The sequence below is a fragment of the Brassica rapa genome, chromosome A10 (assembly GCF_000309985.2).
Source record: "Brassica rapa cultivar Chiifu-401-42 chromosome A10, CAAS_Brap_v3.01, whole genome shotgun sequence".
Taxonomy (NCBI): Eukaryota; Viridiplantae; Streptophyta; class Magnoliopsida; order Brassicales; family Brassicaceae; genus Brassica; species Brassica rapa.
The window spans coordinates 2,499,542-2,525,668 of NC_024804.2; the positions used below are offsets into that span (position 1 = coordinate 2,499,542).

The 26,127-nt window shown below is 34.9% G+C and overlaps 5 protein-coding genes and 1 non-coding gene across 9 annotated transcripts; 3 read left to right on the plus strand and 3 right to left on the minus strand.

The window, feature by feature from the left end:
* The first annotated feature begins 159 nt into the window (after window positions 1-159).
* LOC103844077 (probable fructokinase-2) lies at window positions 160-6,032 on the plus strand. The gene is made up of 4 exons (XM_009120849.3): window positions 160-4,116; window positions 4,507-4,839; window positions 4,918-5,034; window positions 5,116-6,032. The coding sequence occupies exons 1-4, from the start codon at window positions 3,592-3,594 to the stop codon at window positions 5,242-5,244; spliced, it is 1,104 nt and encodes a 367-aa protein (XP_009119097.1). The 5' UTR covers window positions 160-3,591; the 3' UTR covers window positions 5,245-6,032.
* On the minus strand, window positions 5,839-7,143 carry LOC103844078 (salt tolerance protein). Of its 2 annotated transcripts, none has more exons than XM_009120850.2 (3): window positions 6,791-7,143; window positions 6,379-6,684; window positions 5,839-6,300 (listed from the first exon to the last, which is right to left on the minus strand). In XM_009120850.2, exons 1-3 carry the CDS (start codon window positions 6,971-6,973, stop codon window positions 6,055-6,057), a joined length of 735 nt encoding a protein of 244 aa, XP_009119098.1. In that variant the 5' UTR covers window positions 6,974-7,143; the 3' UTR covers window positions 5,839-6,054.
* Window positions 7,144-7,655: 512 nt separating this feature from the next.
* LOC103844076 (protein ENHANCED DISEASE RESISTANCE 2-like) lies at window positions 7,656-9,340 on the minus strand. Of its 3 annotated transcripts, none has more exons than XM_009120846.3 (2): window positions 9,149-9,340; window positions 7,656-8,689 (listed from the first exon to the last, which is right to left on the minus strand). In XM_009120846.3, the coding sequence occupies exon 2, from the start codon at window positions 8,673-8,675 to the stop codon at window positions 7,749-7,751; it is 927 nt and encodes a 308-aa protein (XP_009119094.1). In that variant the 5' UTR covers window positions 8,676-8,689; window positions 9,149-9,340; the 3' UTR covers window positions 7,656-7,748. The 3 variants fall into 3 exon arrangements, with proteins under 3 accessions (XP_009119094.1, XP_009119095.1, XP_009119096.1); XM_009120847.3 differs by having other exon boundaries at window positions 8,985-9,182; XM_009120848.3 differs by lacking the exon at window positions 9,149-9,340 and adding an exon at window positions 8,763-8,936.
* A 387-nt stretch (window positions 9,341-9,727) lies between these two features.
* Window positions 9,728-10,564, plus strand: LOC103844074. The gene is made up of 2 exons (XR_004452577.1): window positions 9,728-9,928; window positions 10,018-10,564. It is a non-coding gene; the product is annotated as an uncharacterized LOC103844074 (transcript).
* LOC103844075 (probable transcription factor PosF21) lies at window positions 10,416-12,559 on the minus strand. Its single transcript, XM_009120845.3, has 5 exons — window positions 12,305-12,559; window positions 11,618-12,221; window positions 11,411-11,543; window positions 11,224-11,308; window positions 10,416-11,033 (listed from the first exon to the last, which is right to left on the minus strand). Exons 2-5 carry the CDS (start codon window positions 12,184-12,186, stop codon window positions 10,642-10,644), a joined length of 1,179 nt encoding a protein of 392 aa, XP_009119093.1. The 5' UTR covers window positions 12,187-12,221; window positions 12,305-12,559; the 3' UTR covers window positions 10,416-10,641.
* Window positions 12,560-23,004: 10,445 nt separating this feature from the next.
* On the plus strand, window positions 23,005-26,010 carry LOC103844073 (delta-9 acyl-lipid desaturase 1). Its single transcript, XM_009120842.3, has 5 exons — window positions 23,005-23,468; window positions 23,980-24,120; window positions 24,198-24,338; window positions 24,494-24,600; window positions 25,592-26,010. The coding sequence occupies exons 1-5, from the start codon at window positions 23,145-23,147 to the stop codon at window positions 25,788-25,790; spliced, it is 912 nt and encodes a 303-aa protein (XP_009119090.1). The 5' UTR covers window positions 23,005-23,144; the 3' UTR covers window positions 25,791-26,010.
* Window positions 26,011-26,127: the final 117 nt, after the last annotated feature.

Here is a 26,127-nt window from a genome sequence, read left to right on the forward strand (position 1 = left end):
TATCTTTTTCTTTTATCTATAAATCAATGTTTTTAAAATCGGATCAAGCCAATGGTTGGACCGGATTGAACCATGAACGGGTCACATAGTGGGGCAAATGCACATAACACATAGTATAGTTGATGTTAAAAAAAAAGAGTAATTGTATGAATTTTGTACAATTTGGAGACTTTGATATATGATAAACATTAGTTAGTAGACCTACTTGTACACTTTCTCAACAGATGCTATGTTCCACAAATAAAACGCAATGTTATTTCAGGCTTACACACCGGGACGAGTCCAAAAAACTCAGCTTTGGTTGTTTGTGTATATAAAGTTTGGCAAGTTCCTGCTTTACGCCTCTCATCGCTTTGTCTCTCTCTCTCTCTCTCTAAATTTCTCTCTAGAAAACCCTAACGCCTCTCATCGCTTTGGCTCCGACGGCGGTGGTTCCACAGGCCGTCGTCGGGAGCTCCTTGTTTTCTTTTCCTCTTTGCTCCATCGGCTTTCTCCTCCTCTTTGCGGTCTTTGTCGGAGCTCTTGTTTGCTTCGCCGCCTCAAGCCTCTGTTCTATTCGCGGTAGATCTGAGAGGTTTGGCGTGGGTGGTGACAGATCTGGTGTGATGACGACGTTTTCGAGCTAGGGCCAGTAGATGGAGTCGGGTTCATGGGTGGTCGGTGCCCTCGTGTCTTCGTTGGAGATCCTTCCGGCGGATCTGTAGGTACCTAGGCGGTGGTGAGGAAAGTGCTCGAACTGGCGTCGATCCTCTCTCTCCTCTGTTCAGATCGTCGGTGTTTCACCAACTTTTTCCCGGACCTAGGGTTCCAACCAGGAGTTTGATGGCGTGTGGAGTCCTGATGAGGCTTCAATCCCGGCGGTCCTTCATCTTCCGCCTCCCTTCGGCAAGGTCTCTTCTTGGCTGGGTTTGAGTCTCGGTTTCTTGGTTCGTCCGGTTCCGCTTGGCTCGTGTGAGATCCTCTGGCTGGTTCTCAGTCGTGGGTACGTGTTGGGAGCTTCCTCTCTCGGTGTTGTCACCCGGGTTTGGGGGTTTTCGTGGCAGCGCGTGTCGAGTAATGAGACTGCATCCGCGTCTCTTTTGGTGTCTCTGTCTCTCAGACCCGAACTCTTGACTGTGGCAACGCGTACTTTGATATCTTCTCCCATAATAATTGTCATCTTGTGGCGATAGCTCTGTGTTTGCAGGCTGGTCCTCTGCATGTGGATAAGTGTTAGTTGAGCACTCGAGCTCTAGCTAGTTTGTCGGTTGCTTCTTCCGGAGGAGATGTGCCCAACATGTCCCATTACTCTGCGTGTGTGGTGGGTTAAATGGGTGTATACAGTTCCGGGGGTTTGAGGGTTGGAGACAGCAACCTCCGGTCTTCATCCCGAACGACGGCACCGCCTGTTTGTGGACTCTCTTCGTGCTGTCGGTGTGGCAATTTCAAACGGGCTAGATGTTCCGTGGTTTCATTTCTCGGTGTGGTTTGATGCTTGAGTCTCTCGGAAGCTGTAGGTTTTCCTGTTGCTTCAAGGTTTGAGCCGCCTTTCTCTCTGGGAGCTCGCGGCAATCGGGGTCTCGCTCCTCTCTTTCCATTCCCTTGGGGCATCATCGCTTCGCTATCTCCAGTTCGTACTTAGGTCCTCAGGTTGTCGACTTTGAATCTATTTGTTCACTAGGTGCTCTGTTTAGTTTACATTTCTGCATTCCGCTTCTTGTTCTCTTTGTTATTCTGTAAAAAATTGAAAACTGGTAATATAATTTTAACATTTTACCAAAAAAAAAAAAAAGTTTCTGCTTTAGTTACAGTTTTAATGTTGCAGTGTGACGCCTTTTGAGATGCGTACTTAAGGCTATGTTAAATAATGGTTGCGTCGACAGTGGCTCAGTTTTACCAAGACGAATTGTCTCTGCAGACAGGAAAATCAAGCGAATCTATTGATGTTTGTTTTGAAATTGATAATCTTTACAAACATAACAGTGACATTCTCATATACTGTTTCAGCTTGTGTATAATCGAATAATAGATGTAGGAAGGTTATGTTCCAATACACCGGCTATCTGATTATTAATCGTGAATACTGCGAACGTAGGAAGGGAGAATAGGGTGATCAAGTTACAGACTGAAGTTGCCCTTCTGCGAGTGGAGTACCTACACTGTTTGTGTGTAAGAAGAAAGAATGAAATGAGATTATTTTTTTTTGAATTATATAGGGATATCCTGGCCTCATAGAAGTGGTCCAGTGACTAAGATTAGTCACGTATTGCCGCGTGTCAGTCCGTTGTTTCTGGTGATGATGAAATGTTAATTTTTCAGTGGCCGGGACTCAAACTCTGATGGCTTCACCCTATTGGACTTTTACCCTCAAATTAATTACCACCAGACTACAAGTCCTAGTTGAAATGAGATTTCACGTTTTGTTTTGCTGTTATTATATATAGTTTGGTGTTCGGATTTTTGTGGTAACTTCATTCAAAGTATTCATGTTACATTGAGATCCTCCCTCTTTTGTTTAAAACCGAATATCTCAAGGTTCTCTGTTCAGTAAAAGTTAGTTTTTCTTCATAATAATTCATGTGTTGGCTTTTGAGTTAGTCATATGCAAAGTTATAAGAATTGGTTTAGGCAAAAGCTCGGAACCCGCCTAGGCGGAAAATCCCTTGTAATCGAAATGATTTTCTTAAAATTCGATTTATAAGACTCAAATCGGTTTAAACCATTTTAAATCAGTTTAAATCAATTTAAATTAATATAAATCTATTAAATTAAATACTAATGTTAGTAAAATTCACTAATTTGTCTAACCTCTTTTATTTTGTATATCTATTTTGATAATTCATCAAAATAATTTTAAAAGTAAACCCAAAACTAAAAAATCTTATATAAATGTAAAATATATATAAAATTAATCAATAATTCGTTAACACCTAGTCTTGTCTCCGCCTAGGCACTAGTTCTATGTAGAGCGTCTAGCTACCGCCGAGCGATTTTTTAAACATTGGTTATATGTTTAAGCTTATTGGCTGAGGTTCAGCACAATTCAATCTATTCTGAAGGAGGTATTTAACATTTCCCTATGATATAATCAACGTTGAATCAAGTGTTAGATAAAAGGAGTTGGTTTATTGAGTTATATCCTTTCTCTGTTGTTGGTGTGTAGAGCTGCCGATAACAGAGCGCAAGAAGAAGAAACATTGTGTTCTCTGAGCTCTGTTTCTTCTAATGTATTAATTGACTTATTAAAATCATATTCTTGTGCGTGAAGAAAAGATTTAGAATATAGAATATTGTGATACATATACATACATACGTCGTGTAAATTTAAAGAGTATTAATTTGTTCTTATCCGCTATCCAGATTTATAACCATATAGAAACGTTGAATCCACTGAACCATGAAAGCAATTATAGAAAACAATGAAAAGAAAATTAAAATAATTCATTGCATAATTGCTAAGAAATTTTAAATTCATGATATAGTATATCCGTCATATCTATAAACTTGATATATATTCAACGTTTCAAAGATATCTCTACAAGAATCTGACTGTTTACGATTATCATTTTATTCATTTCTTTTTTTGAACATATTCTTTACCAGAGTGAAACCATGACTTCAAAAGCTTTAAACCATGTCTTACACCCTTATATAAACTACACTAACCTTCGTTCACTTATCCTCATCTCTATTGTCTTCCTTCTCAGATCTCTCGAACACAAACTAGAACTTGTTCCAATGGCGTCAAACCTAGACAAAGGCCTCATCGTGAGCTTCGGCGAGATGCTCATTGACTTCGTCCCCACGCAATCCGGCGTTTCCCTCGCTGAATCCCCCGGATTCCTCAAAGCTCCCGGAGGTGCTCCGGCCAACGTCGCCATCGCAGTCACGCGTCTCGGTGGTCGCGCAGCTTTCGTTGGAAAGCTCGGTGATGATGAGTTCGGCCACATGCTTGCTGGTATCTTGAGGGAGAACGGTGTTGAAGACAAGGGGATTAACTTCGACAAGGGAGCCAGAACCGCACTAGCATTCGTCACGTTGCGTTCAGATGGGGACAGAGAGTTTATGTTTTACCGTAACCCGAGCGCCGACATGCTTCTCCGACCAGATGAACTCAACCTCGAACTAATCAGATCGGTACGTAAACATTTTACGGAGCCATAAACATTTTTAAGTTAGTTTTAATAAATAAATAAATAAAATCGATAATCTAGAGACCAAGTCGAATGTTTCATCCAGTTCGATCCACGACTGGGGGCATACACCTTTATATATATTTCTCCATTCCGAAAATAATATGTTTTAGAAAGAAAAAAAATTGTTTTAAAAAGATACATTTTCAATACATCAAATAATTATAAATTTTAAATATTAAAATTTATTGGTTAAAAGTTGTGGAAAATACTATATTGGTAAATATGTTTCTATGAAAATTTTAAAAGATACAATTTCTTTTTGAAACCGATGGAGTATGTTTTTTTTACTATTATATGTGGTTGGAGATTTGATTAATTTTTGTTATGGCAGGCCAAAGTGTTTCACTATGGATCAATAAGTTTGATAACGGAGCCATGCAGGTCGGCTCACTTGAAGGCAATGGAAGTGGCAAAAGAAGCTGGAGCTCTTCTTTCCTACGACCCTAACCTAAGGGAACCTCTTTGGTCATCCCCTGAAGAAGCTAGGAAACAGATCATGAGCATCTGGGACAAGGCTGAGATCATCAAGGTCAGTGACGTGGAGCTTGAGTTTCTTACCCAAAACAAAACGATCGATGATGAGTCAGCGATGTCTCTGTGGCATCCCAATTTGAAGCTCTTGCTTGTTACCCTCGGTGAAAAGGGATGTCGTTACTACACTAAGGTAACTTGTGCACTAAGCATCATCATGACAATGTCTTACTTTTTACCTGATTGCTTGCTAATAAAGACACATGTTTAGGGTTTCCATGGATCTGTTGAGGCTTTTGATGTGAACGCGGTAGATACTACCGGAGCTGGAGATTCATTCATCGGCGCGTTTCTAAGCCAGATTGTTGATGATCAGACTGTACTCAAGGTTGAACATAACCCTAAACCTCTTAATGATCATGTTGTGTAACAAGTGTGGTTTACTGATAACTTTTTTTTTTCTTATTAGGAGGAAGAAAGGTTGAGAAAAGTGCTGAGGTTCGCAAACGCTTGTGGAGCCATCACGACGACCAAGAAGGGAGCCATTCCAGCTCTTCCTTCTGAGTGTGATGCTCTCTCTCTTCTTAAAGACAAATAGAGAGACCTAGTAACAACAACCTTTTAAATTTACAAATGTGCGCTTTGTCTTGCTGATGTATTTTGTTTGAAATAATAAGGATCGCAATGTTGTTATCTTTTCTATTTATGTCTTTCTTGGCATCTCTTGCTACTAATAAAAAACTCAAGAGTTTTTTCTTATATTTTTGAGTGGGAAGGTTTGACACAAAAAGACACCTAAAATTGACCTAAAAGAACACCTTCCGTGTTGGAGACGTCATTCAGTTTTCTTGCTTCTATCTCTCTCTCTGACTGTGATCTACAAAAGAAAAAGCTTGCTAATGGTACCATACATTTATACAAGCGAAGGTCCTTGGAAGAAAGAGACACAATCCGTTTAGGTAATGATTACCTTCATCTCTGTTGGTTTATGGTCACAATCTCAGAGATGATCTAGAGTAAGAACTAAGATGCAGGAGCAGTATACAAAGAGAGGCAGAGATATTAACAGAAGGATATTCTAGAGCTGTAAAATGGATGGACTGTCCAATGGGCGTCCATGTCCAAATATATTAACAGAAGGATATTCCTTTTATTTAAGTTTATTCGAGTTTGTAATACCAAAGATATCAAATACCATGTTCAAGAGGTATATGAACAAACTCAAACACAAACATCTAACATAGATTCAGACAAAAAAAACGAAAAGTGTGTAATAAGCTCTCTCAGACATAGCTTACTCAACTTATAGACGAAACTATAGATATGACATTTGACTCCACGCATCATTCTCCATATGCAGATAGGTTTCTAGGAATGTCTACTACACATAGCTTACATATAATATCTTTTAGCCTAGATCAGGGACAATGAAATGCTCTTCTTCATCATCCTCATCATCAACTCTGATCTCTAACCTCGGCTTCTTGTAAGAAGCGTTAGACTTCATTGGTCTGTATGAATGAACATGACCTAAATGAGCAGCAGAAAGCTCCGGAACTTGAGCTGCAGGAAGAGTCTCCTGATTAATCTGATCACTGAAGAAACCCATGTCTGAAAACCACTCTAACTCCCCAAGATCAAGCTGTCCTTTCTGCTATACATTCAAACAAAAAAACAAGTCAATACAAAAAAAACAAAGCATTAAGGATCAAACCAACACTTCAATCTCTACCTTATCTGTGAACTCAGGATCAGAGAAGTGGAAGAAATCATCAACAGCCCAAGGAAGAGGAGAAGCAGAAGAAGGCTGTTGCTGGCTTGGGATCTCCTTAGCTTTCTGTTGGTTGTTGGAAGGCTCGGACTGATGATTCTTGTCTGTTTCTTTACTGCAACTACTTGAGCTGAGAGCCACTTTGATCCCAGTGGCTAAGAACCTCTGGTGATTTGCAGATCTAGAGTTAGCCACGTGGATGGATTCATCACAATCTCTACAAAGCAGAGCTCTATCCTCCACACAGAATATAAAAGCTGCCTTCTCCTACAAGTCACAGGGATAGTAACAAACACAATGAGCATACAAATCTTCACCAGTTGCTATAAGATCGATAATTCATAAGAGAGAAGAGATCTATCTATATACTTACTTGGCAGATGTCGCAGCGAGGGAACTTGGTGGAGAGAGAGTTGAGATGGAGGCGTTGGTGCTTGCTCGCGAGTTTGTTAGCTGCGTGAATCTCAACGTCGCATTTAGGACACAGAGCTGCTTCGTCGGCGCAACATATCACCGTGGCTGGAGCATTCTCACACACATCACACTGTATTTTCATCTTCTTCTCTTTTTTTCCACAGACAGTTCTTGATTCTGGGGTTTAATAGATCAAGAAACACTTGAGTGGACAGAGAAAAGTGTTTTGAGGCAGAGGGACAAGTTGGCGAACAACTGTGTGGTGATGAAGAAGAGAGGAGAGAAGAGAAGATAAGAGATTTTTTTTTAAATGAAACTGCGTATCAAAAGGAAACACTATGCTACTTACAGCAAGGTCACTTGGGTCCCACTCTTCTTCTGTGGCTCTCCTTTCTCCTTTTGGTATCTTTCCACTTTCAGATATTATTACTATATTTCACACTTCTTTTCTTTTTATTTCCTAGCAGAGATTTTGAGGAGGGAATATTACAGCAAGCAAGAAAGATTTGCACTGACTTCTTGAAGAAAGAGGTTTGGTTTCAATCAAATCAGAGTAGACGCAAAGCAAGACTCTCTTCCAGAAGTAGAATGTTATACACGACTTCACGTAATCATGAAAAATGACTTTTGAATATATTAAAATGACGACATTATTTACACACAAAAAAAATGACGACATTATTGTGTAACACCAGTCGATGAGATATTTTAAAAGCTTTATCTAACATATGAGAATTTAAGATCAAGAGGGCATATCACATTCTTTTTTATATGTTCTCACATGGTTGGTCACATGAGTTATTGTTGTTGTATATCAATCCATATTAGTAAAAAAAACAATCTATACATTTGCAATGTTAAATGATAAGGTTTTAGTTGTAATTAAATCAAAGAAACTAAAAGAATTATCAAGCCAGTTACGGTTTCTTTACATCTTCATCCCTTTGTAAATTACCAAAGGATGTATTGTTCATGTTTGGTGTATCTTGATTAAGCAGATTAGAGAATCCATTCCCAAGCGATTTCCACCAGCTAGACCGCTCATTGCTGGTGCTCGAAGACAGTTCCATAGACACAGCCGAGTCAGTCTGTAGCTCGGAGAATCTCACAGCTCCTAATAGCTTTTCTGGAAGCTCTGCATCCGTCTGGCTCTCGATGAGGAAAGCAAGATCAACGGTCAGCGTCGTAATGTACCCAAACGCGAGGTGAACAATGGCGCTAGCAACCATCGAAGACCCTATATCCACATCAATCTCCACAAAATTCTCTCCCGAAACGTACTTGCAAGAGAGTGCACGTCCAATGACACATATAGCTTGCTCTCCAACAGCTTTTCTCACGATCCAAGGCCCTTTGACGATGTTTGCAATCAGTTTCAGCCTCGACTTCTTAAACCCGTCGTCTCCTTTCAGAAACTGATCCATGAGTGAGCCTTGGAGGATAGGCTCTGTAGAAACGAAGTAAGCCACGGCGCTGTAGTTGTCTTTGTGAGGAAGCTGGAGATTGAAGGCCCAGACAAAAGGCTTAGCAGTAGCATCCTCTGTCTGAAACTGCTCATCGATAGCTTTCCTGATTCGGCTGCTTGGATAGCTTAGGATCTCAGAGAGCTTCGTGGGTCCTTTAACCCAGTCGAAACCAAGAGGCTTTAGAAGGAAGTCACCAGCAGGTACTTTGACCTTGTCGGAGAAATAATGTGGTCCTCTGACCATAAATGTGTTGGGAGATGGTGTTGTCCAACTGTTTTTGCAGTCCTTGCTGTCTAGCTTAAGACACGGAACAGCTCCTTCTGATTTGACTCTTTTGATCCATTCCGGCTCAGTTTCAACACCGGAGGAAGCAGCCATGTCTTGTTGGAAACCTGCAACACACAAAGCAAAACAACAGCTATGAGTAACATGAAGAGAGGAAACTAATCCCATATCAAGAAAGACCAAAGCGTGTCGTATTATGGAATTTAAAGATTTAAACTTTTTGAGTAATCACATCAAATTAAGCACGATCACACATGATTATTAATGTGAGTTACAAGAAACTCTAAACCATTGATGATCTTTAAATAACATGCACGAGAACACAGAGCTATAGAATCAAATATTCAATATTTGATACAACGTATCACCAGAAAACGATGAAAGGAGAAAAAGTTCACCAACCTTGGTAAAGGAAACAGAACAATCGAAACCCCAGAAAACGAAAAAAGAGAAAACTTTTTGAGAGGTTCACGAAGATTCAGCGATGATTATAAAAAAAAAAGGGAGAATAATTCCAACTTCATAGACAATTAATTAAAATAATCTAAGGGAGAAGTAAACAAAACCTTTTCAGCTGATGAAGAGACGGATTCTCCCAAAAACCCTAATTCCACAATTTTAAAGATTCTTCTTTGTTTTTTATTATTTTTTGGTTATGAAACGGAAGCTGCGAGCAGATTCTTCGAAAAAAAAAAGAAATGGATAATACTAAGAAAATACAGCAAAGTTTTTTTTTTTATATTGATTGCTATCAAAGAAAAATGGAAAACTTCAATCACGAATTATTCTAATTGAATCAAATTAGTAATGTTACCATTTTAATTACAAAATAATGTCATTCTTTTACTTTATACTAAAATTAATAAAGAAAGGGAAAAAAATTGAAAATTCCAGATTAATTAACTTTTTTTAATCATTACTATGAAAAAGGGAAAAAAATTTGAAATGATTTGATTATTATGAAAACGTTTCAGAAATAATGCATCTTGGAAGTGTTGAGTTGAAACTTGTAGTTTGTTTCCCCTGTGGCAGGCCATAATGGGTTTGTTGGATTGTGATTATGAAGACCCTCACCCTCAGACATCCTCAATTTTACGTCTTGCCAGCTCTGAATACAGTCAACTGGTTGCCGATACTCTGAACCGCGCCATTCTTGGTTTGTTCTTTTTTTTTTTCCTCACAAGAAAATCTGTGGCGTCCTGTGACTTTTACAGATTACGAGTTTTAACTCATTTTTTTTTTCACATCGTCCAGAACACGCAAAACCGCCCAGGTACACGCCAATGGAAAGGCTGTTACAACAGGTGACAGTTGCGAGACAGTACTTGACCGAGGAGTATGGCAAAGTAATCATAACATCTCTGTTTTTACTCATATATCTATTGGGAATAGTGCGTGCCTGTGTTAAAACGCGATTTCGTGTGTTATATAATAGGATGTGTTTCCTCCATTCTCGTTGAAAGATTGTCTCAAAGGCGAATGATCGCAGGACATACTCCGAAGTTTCCTAGGTGAAGGATAATGCTAAACATTGTCATGTAAATACAGAAAGGCTTTTGCTTCTCAATGTCATCTCCATTGTCTTCAACTCCAGCAAAGATGAATAAAAGGTTACTCATACATGGCTAGAGACGGTTTTGGTTTTTGGTGTGGCAGGAGATCAATTTTGTTGAAGACCAGTTCTGTTTGGTTCGGTTTTGTAGCAGAAGATTGTAATCCATGTTCTTGGAAAACTCATTTCTCTTTGTAATGATCGTTTATGTAACACATAACTTGAAGATACTTTGCAGACTTAAGTCACTTAACAAGCTTCAAATCCAAAACCAAGCGAGGGACGATTCAATAACAAACATAACAAAAACCAAAGAATTTGAATATGGTTAATAAAAAGACTACAGACAAAGGCTTCACTAACAACTTCTAAAGGTGTCTTGTTTTTAACTCTTTTAAGAATGTAATAAATCCCATGAGCCTCTGATCAGGGAGAAAACGCTACAGCTTTGTAACTGGAAAGAGAAAGGAGATTCACCAAACTGGACACTAACACAGTGAACTCTCTTCAGTCTTTTGTGGAGGGAAACTCCAGATCAGGCGATGATGTCGCACTCTCTTTCTGACCCGAAGAAGACATCGGCCTTCTCGGCTCAGCCCCACCGCTTTGTTGTTCCTGCTGTTGAATCCGCTGCTGCTGAAGCTGAAGCTGATACAGTTGCTGCTGCTGCTGAAACTGAAACTGCTGTTGCTGTTGTTGTTTCTGTGAATGTATCTGGAGCTGCTGGAACTGTTGTGCAGCTTGCATAGTGTGCCTCGACTGATTATTGGTATAGAACTGCTGGTTTGATGATCCAAAGGAACCATAGTTCATTACTGATGATGCACCACCATTCGAAACACCTTGCCCCGTTAGGACCTTAAGATGCTGGACTTCCTCCTTCAGTGCGTCATTTAATGCTGTTAAATAAGGGAAATATACAGTTAATCAAAACTTTCTTAGCCACAGAAATGTCAACGAGCCTTGACGGTTCTACATTCACAGATCCAGAATGAGGCATGGCATATACATACAACTATGAGACAGTTGACATGATCTATTTGCTTCCAATAGTAAACTATGAGAGTGTTTTTGAGAAAAGATACTAACCATCCTGCAAGTGAACTTGTTGCTCCACAGTTTGTACTCTAAGTTTCAGCTCATGGTTTTCAACACTCAGACCATTAGTATCTCTCTGGACATCAGAAGAAAAACAGCTAAAAATGATTAAAAAACCATAAACTTGCAATTACTTAAGCACACCTCATAACTCTAAAACTAAATCCATTCAACCAACCTGTAAGAGAGTCAACTGCGCTGAGAGAGTTGTAGCCTCTGTTTGTAAAGTCTGTACTTTCCTCTCTAGCTCCGCTATGTATCTCATCTTCCTCTCTTTCGACCTCGCCGCAGACTGCCTGTTCGCCCATATCCTATATCAAACACACACACAACACGTCACACACCAAAAGAAGCAAAAACATACACAAAGCATAAACATTTCTACCTCTTAGCACGTTTAGGATCAATGAGAGCAAGCTCGGAGAGTTTAGCAGCAGAGATAGCTTTCTTAGAGTCAACTCCTCCAGACACATCCTCACTCCCAGACATAAGACTCGTTGAACCATCCATAGATTGGCTGTGTTGGTGCCTTATCCTCGGCCTCTCACTAGAGCCACCACCACCACCAGGCGTAGTAGTCGAGCCTAACTCATTCCTCCAAACCAGCTCCGCTGGCTCACAGGACGAACTCGCGGAGGAATTGAACTTATCCATGTCGAGATACATTGACATCAAGTCCTCATCCGCGTCATCAGAGAAAGAAGGTCCATCAGCAGCACCACCAACGACGCCAAGATCACTGTCGAAGCTCAAGTCATCAGGGAGAGTAAGGATCTCGGAATGAGCTCGGCGGTGGCCTAGATTCTTAGGCGGGTTATCGGGCATTCGGCTTATATCGTGGCTGAACCGGTTAGCATCAGAGCTCCCACTTGGAGGAGGAGTCAAATGAGGAAACGAAGAGTAACGACCTGATGGTGGAGGAAGGCCTCCACTAGGAGATTTCTCCTTATCCATTTCCGGGGTAGACTAGATTGGCGCTTCCTTGGAACCTACGAAAGTCGAATGCTTTATCTCAATCCCTAAATCAAAAACGAAAACCCTAAAAAAAAAGATTGAATTTTTACACACTTACAGAGATCTAAAGAGCAGAATGATCCAAAGAGAGATCGGCGAGAGACGAGAGAATAGTTTGAATTGAGTAATTATCTGAGAAAGTTGAGGTTTTTTTCCCAGAAGAAGAAAAAAAATTATCAGAGAGATCCGAGGAGGAGGAGGAAGAAGACGAACATTCTCTCTAAAACGATGTCGTTTTCGTTGTGTTCGGTTTGATGTGTTATTATTGCACAAGTACGAAGTGGTAGAACCGTGTGTGTGTACCATTTTGGTCGGAAGTTGGGGGGGGGGGGGGATAATCAGGTGCTTTAGCGTGTTAATATGAAGTATGAACAATGTTTTCTGGCCGTTAGATCAATTATGTTCGTCGAATTGGTTCACGTGGTTGTTAATTTTTGGTTGGACCGTCGAGTGCTGCGAATATATACATATTATTAATTAATCTTGATGACTTTTATAATAAGTATTTGACTATTTTTAATAAGAACAAAATACAAACCAAATAAGTTGAAACCATGTGATCTGCTTTCAAAAATATTAAAGGTGCTGACGAAATAATATACAAAATTTCAGCTAAAAAGGATTAGTCAGACGTGAAGAAGAAGTTCGAAGAAGGATGAGGTCGAGGTCAGAAAATAGAACAGGGCCTACGAACCAAGCGTTTTCATGTTAACTAAGAAATATAAAAGGGCCGTGTGGTAAAAAGATAAGGCCCATAGAGAGAAAAGAGGCATACACGGTCGCCCATAGATTGGGGGGGGGGGGGGGGGGGGGGGGGCATTTACTCTTCCTCTCAACTTAATTTCTCTTGCCATACTTTCCTGTATAGGAGAATAGAGTGGTATAGGTTTATACAAAGAGAATTTTACTTCTAGAGACACATTATCACTTTACGATTACATTTAGCACATCTTACTTTTGACACACTTTTTTCATATGAATTGTCACTTTTACCTTTTCATTACACAAACTATAGATTTCAGAAAAATATTTACGATTCTCCACTTATCCTCTTTGTTTCTTTTTCATGTTTAAAATTTAAAATCACTTTCCCAAATCGATGAATCCTAATTTTCCCTCCGTCTGCTGAATAAATGGAGAACAGGTGACTGAGTTGCTACGAGAGTCTCTCGGATTCGTTCAAGTCGACATGTTATGTGGATGAGGAGCATGTTACGGGTTTTGGAGCTTTCAATTTGGATGAATAGCTATTCGAACATTCCGAAGGATTCATAAACAATGGCTTTGACGACAACAGATCAAATCCGATGATGGCGTCTCCTCCATGGCCGCTCGTCGCTGAGAGAAGAAAGAGTCAGAGAGATGTTGAGCTAGAGGTTGAGTTATTTCCAGGAGCTGATTACAAGATAATCACCAAGGATCTCCGTCGCCGGTGACACAAAACCCAGAAACCGGTCTGCTTCCTCGCATGTCCAGTTCCTGGTCAGATTCAGTGGCCAACCGTGGCCGAGCTACACCCGTGACGTCTCCTTGCGGCAATCTCCAAGCTCTCTGTCGCCGTGAACCCAAAACTTGATAACTTCCAATGACGATCTCTTCTTAGTTTCATAGTAGGTCCCTAAATGCTTTATTATTTTCCCATTGTGCTTTAAACTTCTAAATTGTACAGAAAATTCTTTTTGAATCAACCCCCCTAACTTCCAATTTTGTACTCTAAACCTTTTCCATAATTGCACAATGGTCAATTGTTTTCTGATGTTTTTTTAATTTGGATACAAAATTTTGAATTTGCAGAAATGACTGATCTGTGTGAAATATATGTATACAACTTGTCCATCCACAATCTATCCATCCATAATTTTATGTAATTTTTTTTAAAAATTATATATAATTTGTATAATGTAAATTTTTTTTATAATTATATATAATTTGTATATATATATTTAGTCTTTTTTTAGTTATTTGTTTGTCCATTTAATTTATTATTATATAGTGTACCTTATCAAATTAATTCAAAACATATTCAAAAGTTCTTAATACCATCCACATCCACAAGATAAGTTGATTTGACTTCTGTGCAGGATAAGTTGATTTTTGACTCGATTGAAAAAGCAGAGAAACAAGAAGGAAGAAGATGAAGTACGTGCTAATAATAGGAAGTGTTGTGAGTGGATTAGGCAACAGAGTAAAAACAAGTAGTATATGTGTTCTCCTTAAAGCTTACCAAGTCATCACTCATCCACACATTACTCGTCCACGTATACTCCATCTACAAATCACCCATCCACGCCGTCCACAAATCACACATCCACATTTTATGAGTGTCCACAAGTGTAGTTTTCATTAAGGGTAAAATTGTCCACAATCTGTCATTGACCCACAACAAAGTGTATCACATGTAAGAAGTGTCTTTGGATGTAATAGAAAGTCAAAAAGTGTCATTGAGTGTAATCAACTCTTATACAAATATGGATCTTTCTTATAGTGAGACATTTTCAGGGTTTGGTATAGTCCTCCATTGTTAGGTGGTGATTTGCTTCTTTTTCTACTTAGGGAATTAAATGTATTGTATAACTCGATTTTATAGTCAATAATTCTAAATAGTTAATCACTATTTTCTTGTTGACAAGTCTTAAAACAGATTTCAGAGTCTGCTAGTGCATATCAGGTTTTTTGGATTCTGTTTCATATGTTTGTTACAGTTATACAACTGGTTTATTTCAGGGTAGATAATAAAACCTATATAGAACAGTAAAACGAAAGTCTCAGTTATTTACATAAAATAATCGGTACTTTTATGTTTTATTATAATATTAGATGGGTTTTTGTTTGGTTTATTTAGTAATTCGCAAAATTTGATATCTCTAACCCTTTTTCATCAAATATAAACAAGAATCGTAATACTAGCTAGCTATTATGTTGGAGTAAACAGGACCAAGTCATAAGACTATCTTTAATGCTAAATGTGTTTTAAAGTTTCTTAGTTTTTGACTTTTTTTCTAAAAAAAAAAAAAAAGTTTATAATTCAATCCAATTGCAAGCCGCCACGTGTTGGTGGGGTCCGCAAACAGTGCAGAAAACAGCCCATTACCGATCCTTAATTCATCACTTCTGTTATCGATTTTTGTTGTTTTTGTGGAACCCCAAGGTTAAGAAACCCACTTATAACCTGGGTTAAAGATGGTCTAAGTGGAGGAAACATAACTTGCCTATCGGCAACTGTGGACACCTTTGTCTACGATTTTTAAGAGCAGTTAATGGTTAAATTCTTTTCATTGTAGTTTTTTTTTATAAACTTCATCCTTCTTTTTAGAAAATAGGACTATATATACTTAGTCAAAAAAAGGACTATATTCAACATGTTATCCTATTAGGCTCATATAAAATTCAGAATATTTTAAAATAAATAATTCAGATAGATAGAAACTAAAATTATTTAATATTTTTGAAAAATAGATAAATTTTAAAATAATATAAATATTATTATAATATACGCATTTAACATAAAAAATTATTGGTAATTGTTGTATTAAAAATATTGTTTCTTAAATATACTTAATATATTTTTATAAAAACATAGATGTATTATGGTATATTTACTTCTAAATATTATTATATAATTAAATATGTAGACGTGGTAGAAATTTTTTATAAACACCTGCATTTTGACAAATATGAAGATGAGTTAGAGATTTTTTAAGACAACACGTTCTAAGCAATAAGATTATATCTATTATATTAAAAGAGAAGTCATGACTTAGTTCATGTGTGATTTTTTAATTTGGACCACCCCTTAGAAAGTTATTAAAATTAATTTTTGCATAAATATTTAAATTATTTGAATTATTCTAAGACAAACAAATCAAATAGATATTCTTATATTTACTCTAAAATTATATTTTAATAAAATCTTTTCATATCTTTTTATTTACAATATATATATACATATATATATTTTTTTTATTAAAATAATTTTTTTAAAGAATTAAATAATTTCGTGTTTATTTAACATAAATGTATATTCATTTTTCACTTAAACAAAACTTTTAAATATTTAGTTAATGTCGTATTTATTTTAAAATTAAATTTATATTTCATTTTAACTAAAACGAAATTTTAAAATATCTAACTAATTTTTCAATTATAACTAAACACGTGTACAGTTTTATATTAATCTGCAATATTAATTTAATATAATATTTTTCAATAAATCTTTGATTTCACCATTAAAAATTTTCAATTTGGAATTTTGTATCAAATGATTTAAAATATGAAAATTTAAAACAAATAAATTTAATTATTGTATGTGAACTATAAAATTATTATGTTTTAAAATGTTATATTAAACAATTAATAATATGGTAAATATTACAATTAATCATGTAAAACAAATAATTATGTGTGTAAAAATAAAATAATCACCCGCACGGTTGTGCGAGTTCATATTAATTTAACCAACATATGTTTCATATTTTTTGTTTGAAACTATATGTTTCATATTTCCACGTAATGTTATTACATCTTTGGTTGATTGACTCTTTGAGCGGAATCTTAGGTGATCAAATGATTATATACATACATTTGATAAATTCGTTGATAAAAAAATAAATCAGCTATTTGTTATTAAATATAGTATATATTTGAATTCTTCGTATTAATTTTAGATAACAAAACAATGTTTGCATGTTTTATTTTATGTTTGTAGTCCAGTAAAAATTATCAGAGCAGGCTCGAATCAATGGCGAGGCATGGCCTTGAATGGTGGTGACAAAACAGATGGAACTGGATTGGACACCGACCTAATCAGATTGTCATTAGAATCCCAGAAACAGAGGAAGCTCACAGTTTTTTCTTCATTGAGATCTGTGATTATTTATTTACTGGTTTATGTAACAATAACCTATGATGAGACCTATAGGTTAAAAGGAAATAAAATTGTGTTACTTTAACCATGGTGAACGGTAGTTGAAGAAACAGTGGGTCTGTCCCTTGGTGTTGCAGTTGCATCATTGACTTTTTGGCCCCAAATATAATTAATGTCATTTGAAGTTATGATGCTGAATCTATGGCACTGTGATTTGTGGTTACTCTTTGAACATATGCTACAATAGTTATACTGTATTGCCAACAGTTTATAAATTCTATGCAGTTGTGGTTTGAATGTATCTTTAACTCTTGTCTTTAGTTCTTTTATTAATATCTAAATTGGTGAATTCAAGATTTATTCCATTTATAATCTTTAAAAATGAAACCAAAAGATTTGTCTAAAACTAAATATCATAATGCATATGCAATACCCTAACTGAATACAAACAATGAATAGCTAATTTGATTAGTAGTAAGTGGTGTTTATATATAAATATAATGGGACCTGATTTCGAATATATATTGATATATTTGAAAATAGTTTTTACGTTTCATGGAGCCGTCCAAATACCAAATGTTATAAGAACTTGGCATTACAAAAATATTCTTATAGTAGTTATTGAAATCAAATGATGACATTGACAGTGCTTGGTTTGCTTGTGTAGATATTTTTGTACATAAATTTCGCATTTAACTCATCTATTTTTTTCCCGATGTTGTATATTTAATGTTTTCGCTGTAAAGATGTTGAAATTACGTTGATATGGTAGGATGGGGGTATCACGAAGATATTTCATTCAGAATCAATAGAGTGGATGGTGGCCACATTCTATGTATAAACGTTTCCATGGACCAACCAGTTATTTTCTATAAAAAAAAAATATTGGCTGCAGATTACTTCAAATTTGTATACATCCTGATGTGATATATTTTTTCTTTTGTAACACAAACTTTCATTCATTAATTGATAAAGCCAACATTAGGTGAGTTCATTAAGGCAACCTCAGCCACCAAAGCTTGTTTTGCCAATGAATCTGCCTCACTGTTTTTCTCACGAGAGATCCACGAAAATGAAATACATTCAAAAGATAGAGCAACAGACTTAATATCAGAGACGATGCCATAGACTGCAGCCATCGTCTTTGTATTTCTGCATTATATATATCACATCAGGATGTATACAAAGAACTCTTGATATTATCCGTTATAATGTTCTAAGCTTCTAATATCCGTTATTTTTTTTCGTTCATAGGAGTATTTTTGGATACACATAGATATAGCCTAGGAGAGAAAAAATAGCGATACAATATTGTTCGTTTTTAAAGAGATTCGAGACCTGGGAATTCACACTTCACCCACTGTCCACTTGGCTCAGTTATGTAGACACTCGTATCAAGTTAGACATTTACTCTTGGATGTCCACTCGTACTACAATCATATAAAAATTTCGATAATAAGTAATAATTAAGCTTATTACAAGATTTTATCAAAACATGACATTCATATGCATTTGGAGTTTCCAATTGACCGCACGTATTTTGACCGGTGTGTTCTTACTCGGAGATTAGATATGCATCTGATTTATTCTCTTTGATGGGTTTAATTTCTAGATGACCACATGAATATACAGTCCATCCAAATTGTATATGAAGCTCATGTAGAGACATCAGACATGGTTGCCATCGAATTTGTAAAGGTGAGAAATCAACTCCTTTACAGTATGGTTAGTGTACGAACAAATATTTTGACGAATATGACCAGTGTAATAATGTTTTTTTTTTGTTATTTTGTAATTATGTTCATTGCTTGGACATGTTGCAGTCAGTACAAATGAATGAACCCTTTTAAATGTTGTCTGATACTAAGGTTTTTGCCTTAATTCATATACAGTCTTCATTTCACAGAATTTATGCATACGATCTATTCATATATATGTATAACCATATTATATAAAAATATATACTACCAGCGTCCATAAATTTACAAGAAATACTAAAAAGGTAAACGAATTTATCTTATATGTATACAAACTGGAACAAGTGCATATGTAATATGTTTATGCGTATAGAGTAAACAAAGCGTAGTCAATATCGAGCTCCGTGTCAGCGTTATGCTACATGCATGATGCATCTGTAGCTTCCAATTGTAATTATATTACTAAAACAAGTTAATGGAAGTGTTATGACGCCTAACGTCCCAACTGTAACAAATTAAATACGATAAAGGTGGCAATAGAGAAGGAATGTATTACTAAGGAATGTATTACTCTCTCCATTTCAAATTGAATATGGTTAAAAGTTTTTTACACAAATAAAGAAAATAGTTAAATGCTCAGTTTGCCTTTATTTAACTATCAAAAATTTATAATATTTATTTTTTTCTTAATTTATTTAAAAGCCAAATAGCTAAATTAATGAAAGAGTTGCATTAAAATAATAGACATCACTTATTTTGTAACAAAAAAAATTCTTCTACAAAACATTTAATTTGAAACAGAAGAAATATTTACTTATTAAAAAAATCAGTTCCAAACAATAAGTCCAAGGCTGTCTTCTTATAGGTTTGTAAATCTCTTTCCCATATGGAGGACATTACATCACTTTTCACACACATTTTAACCCTTTTTGATTGTACAAGAGCAATTCACTCGAAAATCTAGATTAGAGTAAAAAAATACTTCAATCCTACTCTATTCCTCATTTTATATTAAATAAAAATAATTTATTTCATAATAGAAAATAATTTTATTTTATATTCATTATTCCATTTATCATTATAAAATGTAGTAGAAGTGGAGAAAAACTCAACTCCGTAATAGAATTACTATATTATAGAAGAAAAAATGGAATTTTAAATTGAAAATGTTTTAAGAGATAGAAATATTTGCATCACTTTTGATGTACATTAATGCTTTTTGGAAAGAAAAAACATCAATATTAATTTTCCGTAGAAACATATTCATTACATAAGCAAACAAATATGGTGAATATGTTGTAATTATTATATAAAGAAAAATAATTTTTTATTAATTTGGAAAATCCCGGGTATATGAAAAATCCAAACTAATCTTTTAAAAATGATGGACACTTCACGAATAGACCATATTTCCAGGTATACAAATACACCGAAAACATGGTTCTATATCTGTATAGATGTCCATGAGTTTCGTGTAATAGATACATTGAACATTCGAACCTAAAACGTATTATCGTTCCAATCATGTTTCCTTGTCATCCAATCACTGTTCCCGGACAGAAAAACAATTTTGAGAAATAATAATGTCCCTAAAATCAACCCTTAAAATAAATTACCTGTGCATTAATATAGATTAAGAATAAACAAAACTTAAAAATAAATAAAAATTGAATAATGCTAGTCGAAGAGTTGCATATAAATATTTTACTAAATTAGATTTTACCGCTTTTTAAAAAAAATGGTGTTCTCAACGCCGCTATATGAACGCTCTTTCCTTTTTACCGTTAGATATTCAAATTAGTTTTTCTGCTAGCATTCCGTTATGTTTATTACTGATAGCCAAGAGCTCAACAGTATCATTTTATACATAAACAACCAAAAATCAGAAATAAGACCCTTAATATTTACTCTTTCTCACTATTGATATACAATATAGATTCATGCATAATGCATATATCGAATCAGCATCCATATAAGAAAGGAAAAATATTACCACAAGTTAGAACAATTGCATATATATATATTAAATCAATACGAGGTATGTATCAGCTTATGCTAACGTAGTTACATGCATATATCTATGGATTCTAAAAATTATAATATTTTAACTATCAACACAAAAAGTTAATGTGCTAGCTAGCTAGCTAGTAGTTAACGACTGCGTCCCAACTGCAACAATTTACAGATAGGTGAAAAAAGGGTGCGTGCATTAGAGAATACATTACGGCGTCCGTTTAATAAGTCAGTCCATTGTATTTAAGTCCCATATTTGTTTATTAATGAAGTGTCTATCATTTTTAAGAGATTAGTTTTTTCTTTCCAAAAATTGATGTTGATGTTTTTTGTGTAATTAATATTGATGTTTTTTCTTTCCAAAAAGCATTAATAGACATCACTTATTTTGTAAATACAATGTCGTAATATGGTCTATTCGTGAAGTGTTTATTTTGTTTATTTTGTTTATTAATGAAGCGTCCGTTTAATATGGTCTATTCGTGAAGTGTCCATCATTTTTAAAAGATTAGTTTGGATTTTTCATATACCCGGGATATTCCAAATTAATAAAAAATTATATTTCTTTATATAATAATTACAACATATTCACCATATTTGTTTGCTTATGTAATGAATATGTTTCTACGGAAAATTAATATTGATGTTTTTTCTTTCCAAAAAGCATTAATAGACATCACTTATTTTGTAACAAAAAAAAATTCTTCTACAAAACATTTAATTTGAAACAGAAGAAATATTTACTTATTAAAAAAATCAGTTCCAAACAATAAGTCCAAGGCTGTCTTCTTATAGGTTTGTAAATCTCTTTCCCATATGGAGGACATTACATCACTTTTCACACACATTTTAACCCTTTTTGATTGTACAAGAGCAATTCACTCGAAAATCTAGATTAGAGTAAAAAAAATACTTCAATCCTACTCTATTCCTCATTTTATATTAAATAAAAATAATTTATTTCATAATATAAAATAATTTTATTTTATATTCATTATTCCATTTATCATTATAAAATGTAGTAGAAGTGGAGAAAAACTCAACTCCGTAATAGAATTACTATATTATAGAAGAAAAAATAGAATTTTAAATTGAAAATGTTTTAAGAGATAGAAATATTTGCATCACTTTTGATGTATATTAATGCTTTTTGGAAAGAAAAAACATCAATATTAATTTTCCGTAGAAACATATTCATTACATAAGCAAACAAATATGGTGAATATGTTGTAATTATTATATAAAGAAAAATAATTTTTTATTAATTTGGAATATCCCGGGTATATGAAAAATCCAAACTAATCTTTTAAAAATGATGGACACTTCACGAATAGACCATATTTCCAGGTATACAAATACACCGAAAACATGGTTCTATATCTGTATAGATGTCCATGAGTTTCGTGTAATAGATACATTGAACATTCGAACCTGAAACGTATTATCGTTCCAATCATGTTTCCTTGTCATCCAATCACTGTTCCCGGACAGAAAAACAATTTTGAGAAATAATAATGTCCCTAAAATCAACCCTTAAAATAAATTACCTGTGCATTAATATAGATTAAGAATAAACAAAACTTAAAAATAAATAAAAATTGAATAATGCTAGTCGAAGAGTTGCATATAAATATTTTTTTTTAAAAATGGTGTTCTCAACGCCGCTATATGAACGCTCTTTCCTTTTTACCGTTAGATATTCAAATTAGTTTTTCTGCTAGCATTCCGTTATGTTTATTACTGATAGCCAAGAGCTCAACAGTATCATTTTATACATAAACAACCAAAAATCAGAAATAAGACCCTTAATATTTACTCTTTCTCACTAGTGATATACAATATAGATTCATGCATAATGCATATATCGAATCAGCATCCATATAAGAAAGGAAAAATATTACCACAAGTTAGAACAATTGCATATATATATATTAAATCAATACGACGTATGTATCAGCTTATGCTAACGTAGTTACATGCATATATCTATGGATTCTAAAAATTATAATATTTTAACTATCAACACAAAAAGTTAATGTGCTAGCTAGCTAGCTAGTAGTTAACGACTGCGTCCCAACTGCAACAATTTACAGATAGGTGAAAAAAGGGTGCGTGCATTAGAGAATACATTACGGCGTCCGTTTAATAAGTCAGTCCATTGTATTTAAGTACCCCCCCCCCCCCCCCATGCATGTTACTATAAATTACAACGATACTCATTCACAACCTTACACAAAAACACTTTATAACACTCTCTTTGTGCAAACTTCAAATTTTAAAGAATTGTTTAATTTCATCGACTTGCTAGACACTATTCAACAAAAATGTCAATGTCATCGTCGGAGGAGAATCACCGGAAAACAGTGGAGGACAAGGCTGAGATGGGGAGGAGAAAAAGAGCAATTTGGGAAAGAAAGTGGAAGAGATTGGACATTGTGAAGGCTTTTGCTTCTCTCTTTGTGCATTTCCTCTGTCTCTTAGCTCCTTTCCATTTCACTTGGCCAGCTTTACGGGTTGCACTTGTTGTCTATACGGTGGGTGGGCTAGGTATCACCGTCTCTTACCACCGTAACTTGGCTCACCGGAGCTTCAAAGTCCCTAAATGGCTCGAGTATTTGTTTGCTTATTTTGGTCTTCTCGCCATTCAGGTTCGCTCTCTTTCTTCAGCCTATTGTGACTTTCTAAAAATAGTATATATAAATATACAACAACATGCATATATAGTGCTGGATTTGAATCCAAATAATTAAACCATTCGAACGAGTGCAAACACAAAACGAGTGCAGTATCACTTACCTGATTTATAAATTTCGTTTAATCGTTTCGAGTTACGCATACATTAGATGAACTCGCTAGTCCTATTTTAATTACAAAATGCTACAGATCTTAAGTTTGAACGTTAAGATTTATAATATTCAACTACCAACTCAGAATGACTTCAAGCCAGTGTCGATATATGTACCCTTGGATTTATCAGTATATAATATCATTGTTTATGCTTACTTTAACTACTCTTTTAGTTATATGAATTCTTGGACCACCTTAAAATCCTTGGATTCGTAAGACCCATATAGAGTTAATATTTAATATTTAATATATGTATCTCTCTAATTCTATCATATAACTATAAGCATTTATTTTTGTTTGTTACTGTAACAGGGAGATCCGATTGATTGGGTCAGCACACATCGATACCATCACCAGTTTACAGATTCAGATAGAGACCCACATAGCCCTAATGAAGGCTTCTGGTTCAGCCATCTCCTATGGCTATTTGACACTGGTTATCTTGTAGAAAAGGTAAAATTAATTACAGATATAAGTATATTTACTTTAATCACAATTTAAAATTTTAATACAATATTGTAATGAGACAGTGTGGAAAAAAGACAAATGTGGAGGACTTAAAGAGGCAGTGGTACTATAAATTCCTTCAAAGAACGGTCCTGTACCACATTCTAGCATTTGGTTTCCTCCTCTATTACTTTGGTGGTTTGTCTTTCCTTACGTGGGGAATGGTAATATTTACCGTCTTCTTTTGCCCTTTATTCTATTTACTTACCAAAATAAAATCTTGAAAGCAACGTTTACCTATTGTGTTTGTCTATCAATAGAAACAGTAACTATTGATGATAAATGATTAAGAATTTGTAATGTTGGTGGATGTATGTAGGGTATTGGGGTAGCAATGGAGCATCATGTGACTTGCCTCATCAACTCTCTTTGCCATATTTGGGGAAGCCGAACTTGGAAGACCAACGACACTTCTCGTAATGTTTGGTACGTAGTACAAATCCTCATGAATGCATCATACTAATGTCATTTGGTATGTATATATTCTTTGGTCGCTAGATAAGATAGTTTCTTTTATTATTTGATGCTTGATGCCTCAACTAACTACCTCTGTTTTAAAAGGTCGATTAGGATATTTAAACATAAGCACATTCTCCACGAAAAAACATTCAATTTACTATTTGACTTTACTAAGCTGGAAAAACAACATCATTGTCATCGGACTGGTCTATTGACAAAGAAAAAGAAAAAGAAAAATTCGTCTGAAATGGAAACTCAACTGGACCAACTCCAAATGCATTTAAGTTCACCATCCATAAACCTGACATATATAGATCTTTTAATTGCCTTGCTTTTTCTGTGGTCCACTTTACTACTAGAGCATGTTCAAAATAACTTGTAAACCCAATGATAATGTTCTTACTGTTTGATACATTTTTAAATTTACATATAATTAAATTAGAGACACAAAAAAAATGCTAATTGTTTTTTTGCAATTTATAATTTAGAAATATATTACATTATAATAATAGTTAATCATTTAATTTTTAAAATATATATATATCATTCAACCAATTAGCTTACCATGTTTTAAAAATGGACAAATATGCATCATATATGTTTTCTTGTTTCAGAATCATATATATTAATTTACTACTCCTTCCGTTTTTTTTTAATATAAGTTGTTTTAGAGAAATTTTTATGTTCCAAATTATATGACGTTTTCGATTTTCTATGTAAAATTTATTAACACCTAATATTATATGACCAATGATAATATATCTTCTATTTTATTATTGGTTGATTTGTGGTTAGATAAATAATTAATGATTTTCTTAATATATGTGCATAATTATAAAATAATTTATATTAAAAACAGATGGAGTATATGATATTAAAGCTACATCAATTAATTAGCATTAATGATATGTTATAACTTCGAAGAAACTAACCAAGTGGTTGAATATGTTGGTTCTAGGTGGCTATCGGTATTCTCGTTTGGGGAGAGCTGGCACAACAATCACCATGCCTTTGAGTCGTCGGCGAGACAAGGCCTAGAGTGGTGGCAAATCGACATCTCTTGGTACATCGTACGCTTTCTCGAAATCATCGGTTTGGCTACTGACGTGAAGCTGCCTTCAGAGAGTCAACGGCGTCGTATGGCATTGGTTCGTTGAATGAGGATATTCGACTTATCGTCTTTATTAAGTAGTATGATTTAAATGTCTGCGTACGTTTCAAGGTTTTGGTAAGGGTGACACTTGTAATATTGTGTTATCCGGTGTTTGTTGTGTGTTGGAACCAATTTACTTAATTACGTTCGTTTTCGTGAACTTCTAATATGCGTAATGTAGTTGACCACGTTTTCTATTATTTATGTCATTTACATTTCGTTCATGCACATTAGTAGAAAAAACTGATATAAGTATTGGTATGATTGCTTACATTTAAAAACTTATTAATTTATAGTGATGCCCATATATTAATAACATTTTGCTTTGGCTCTCTGGTTTT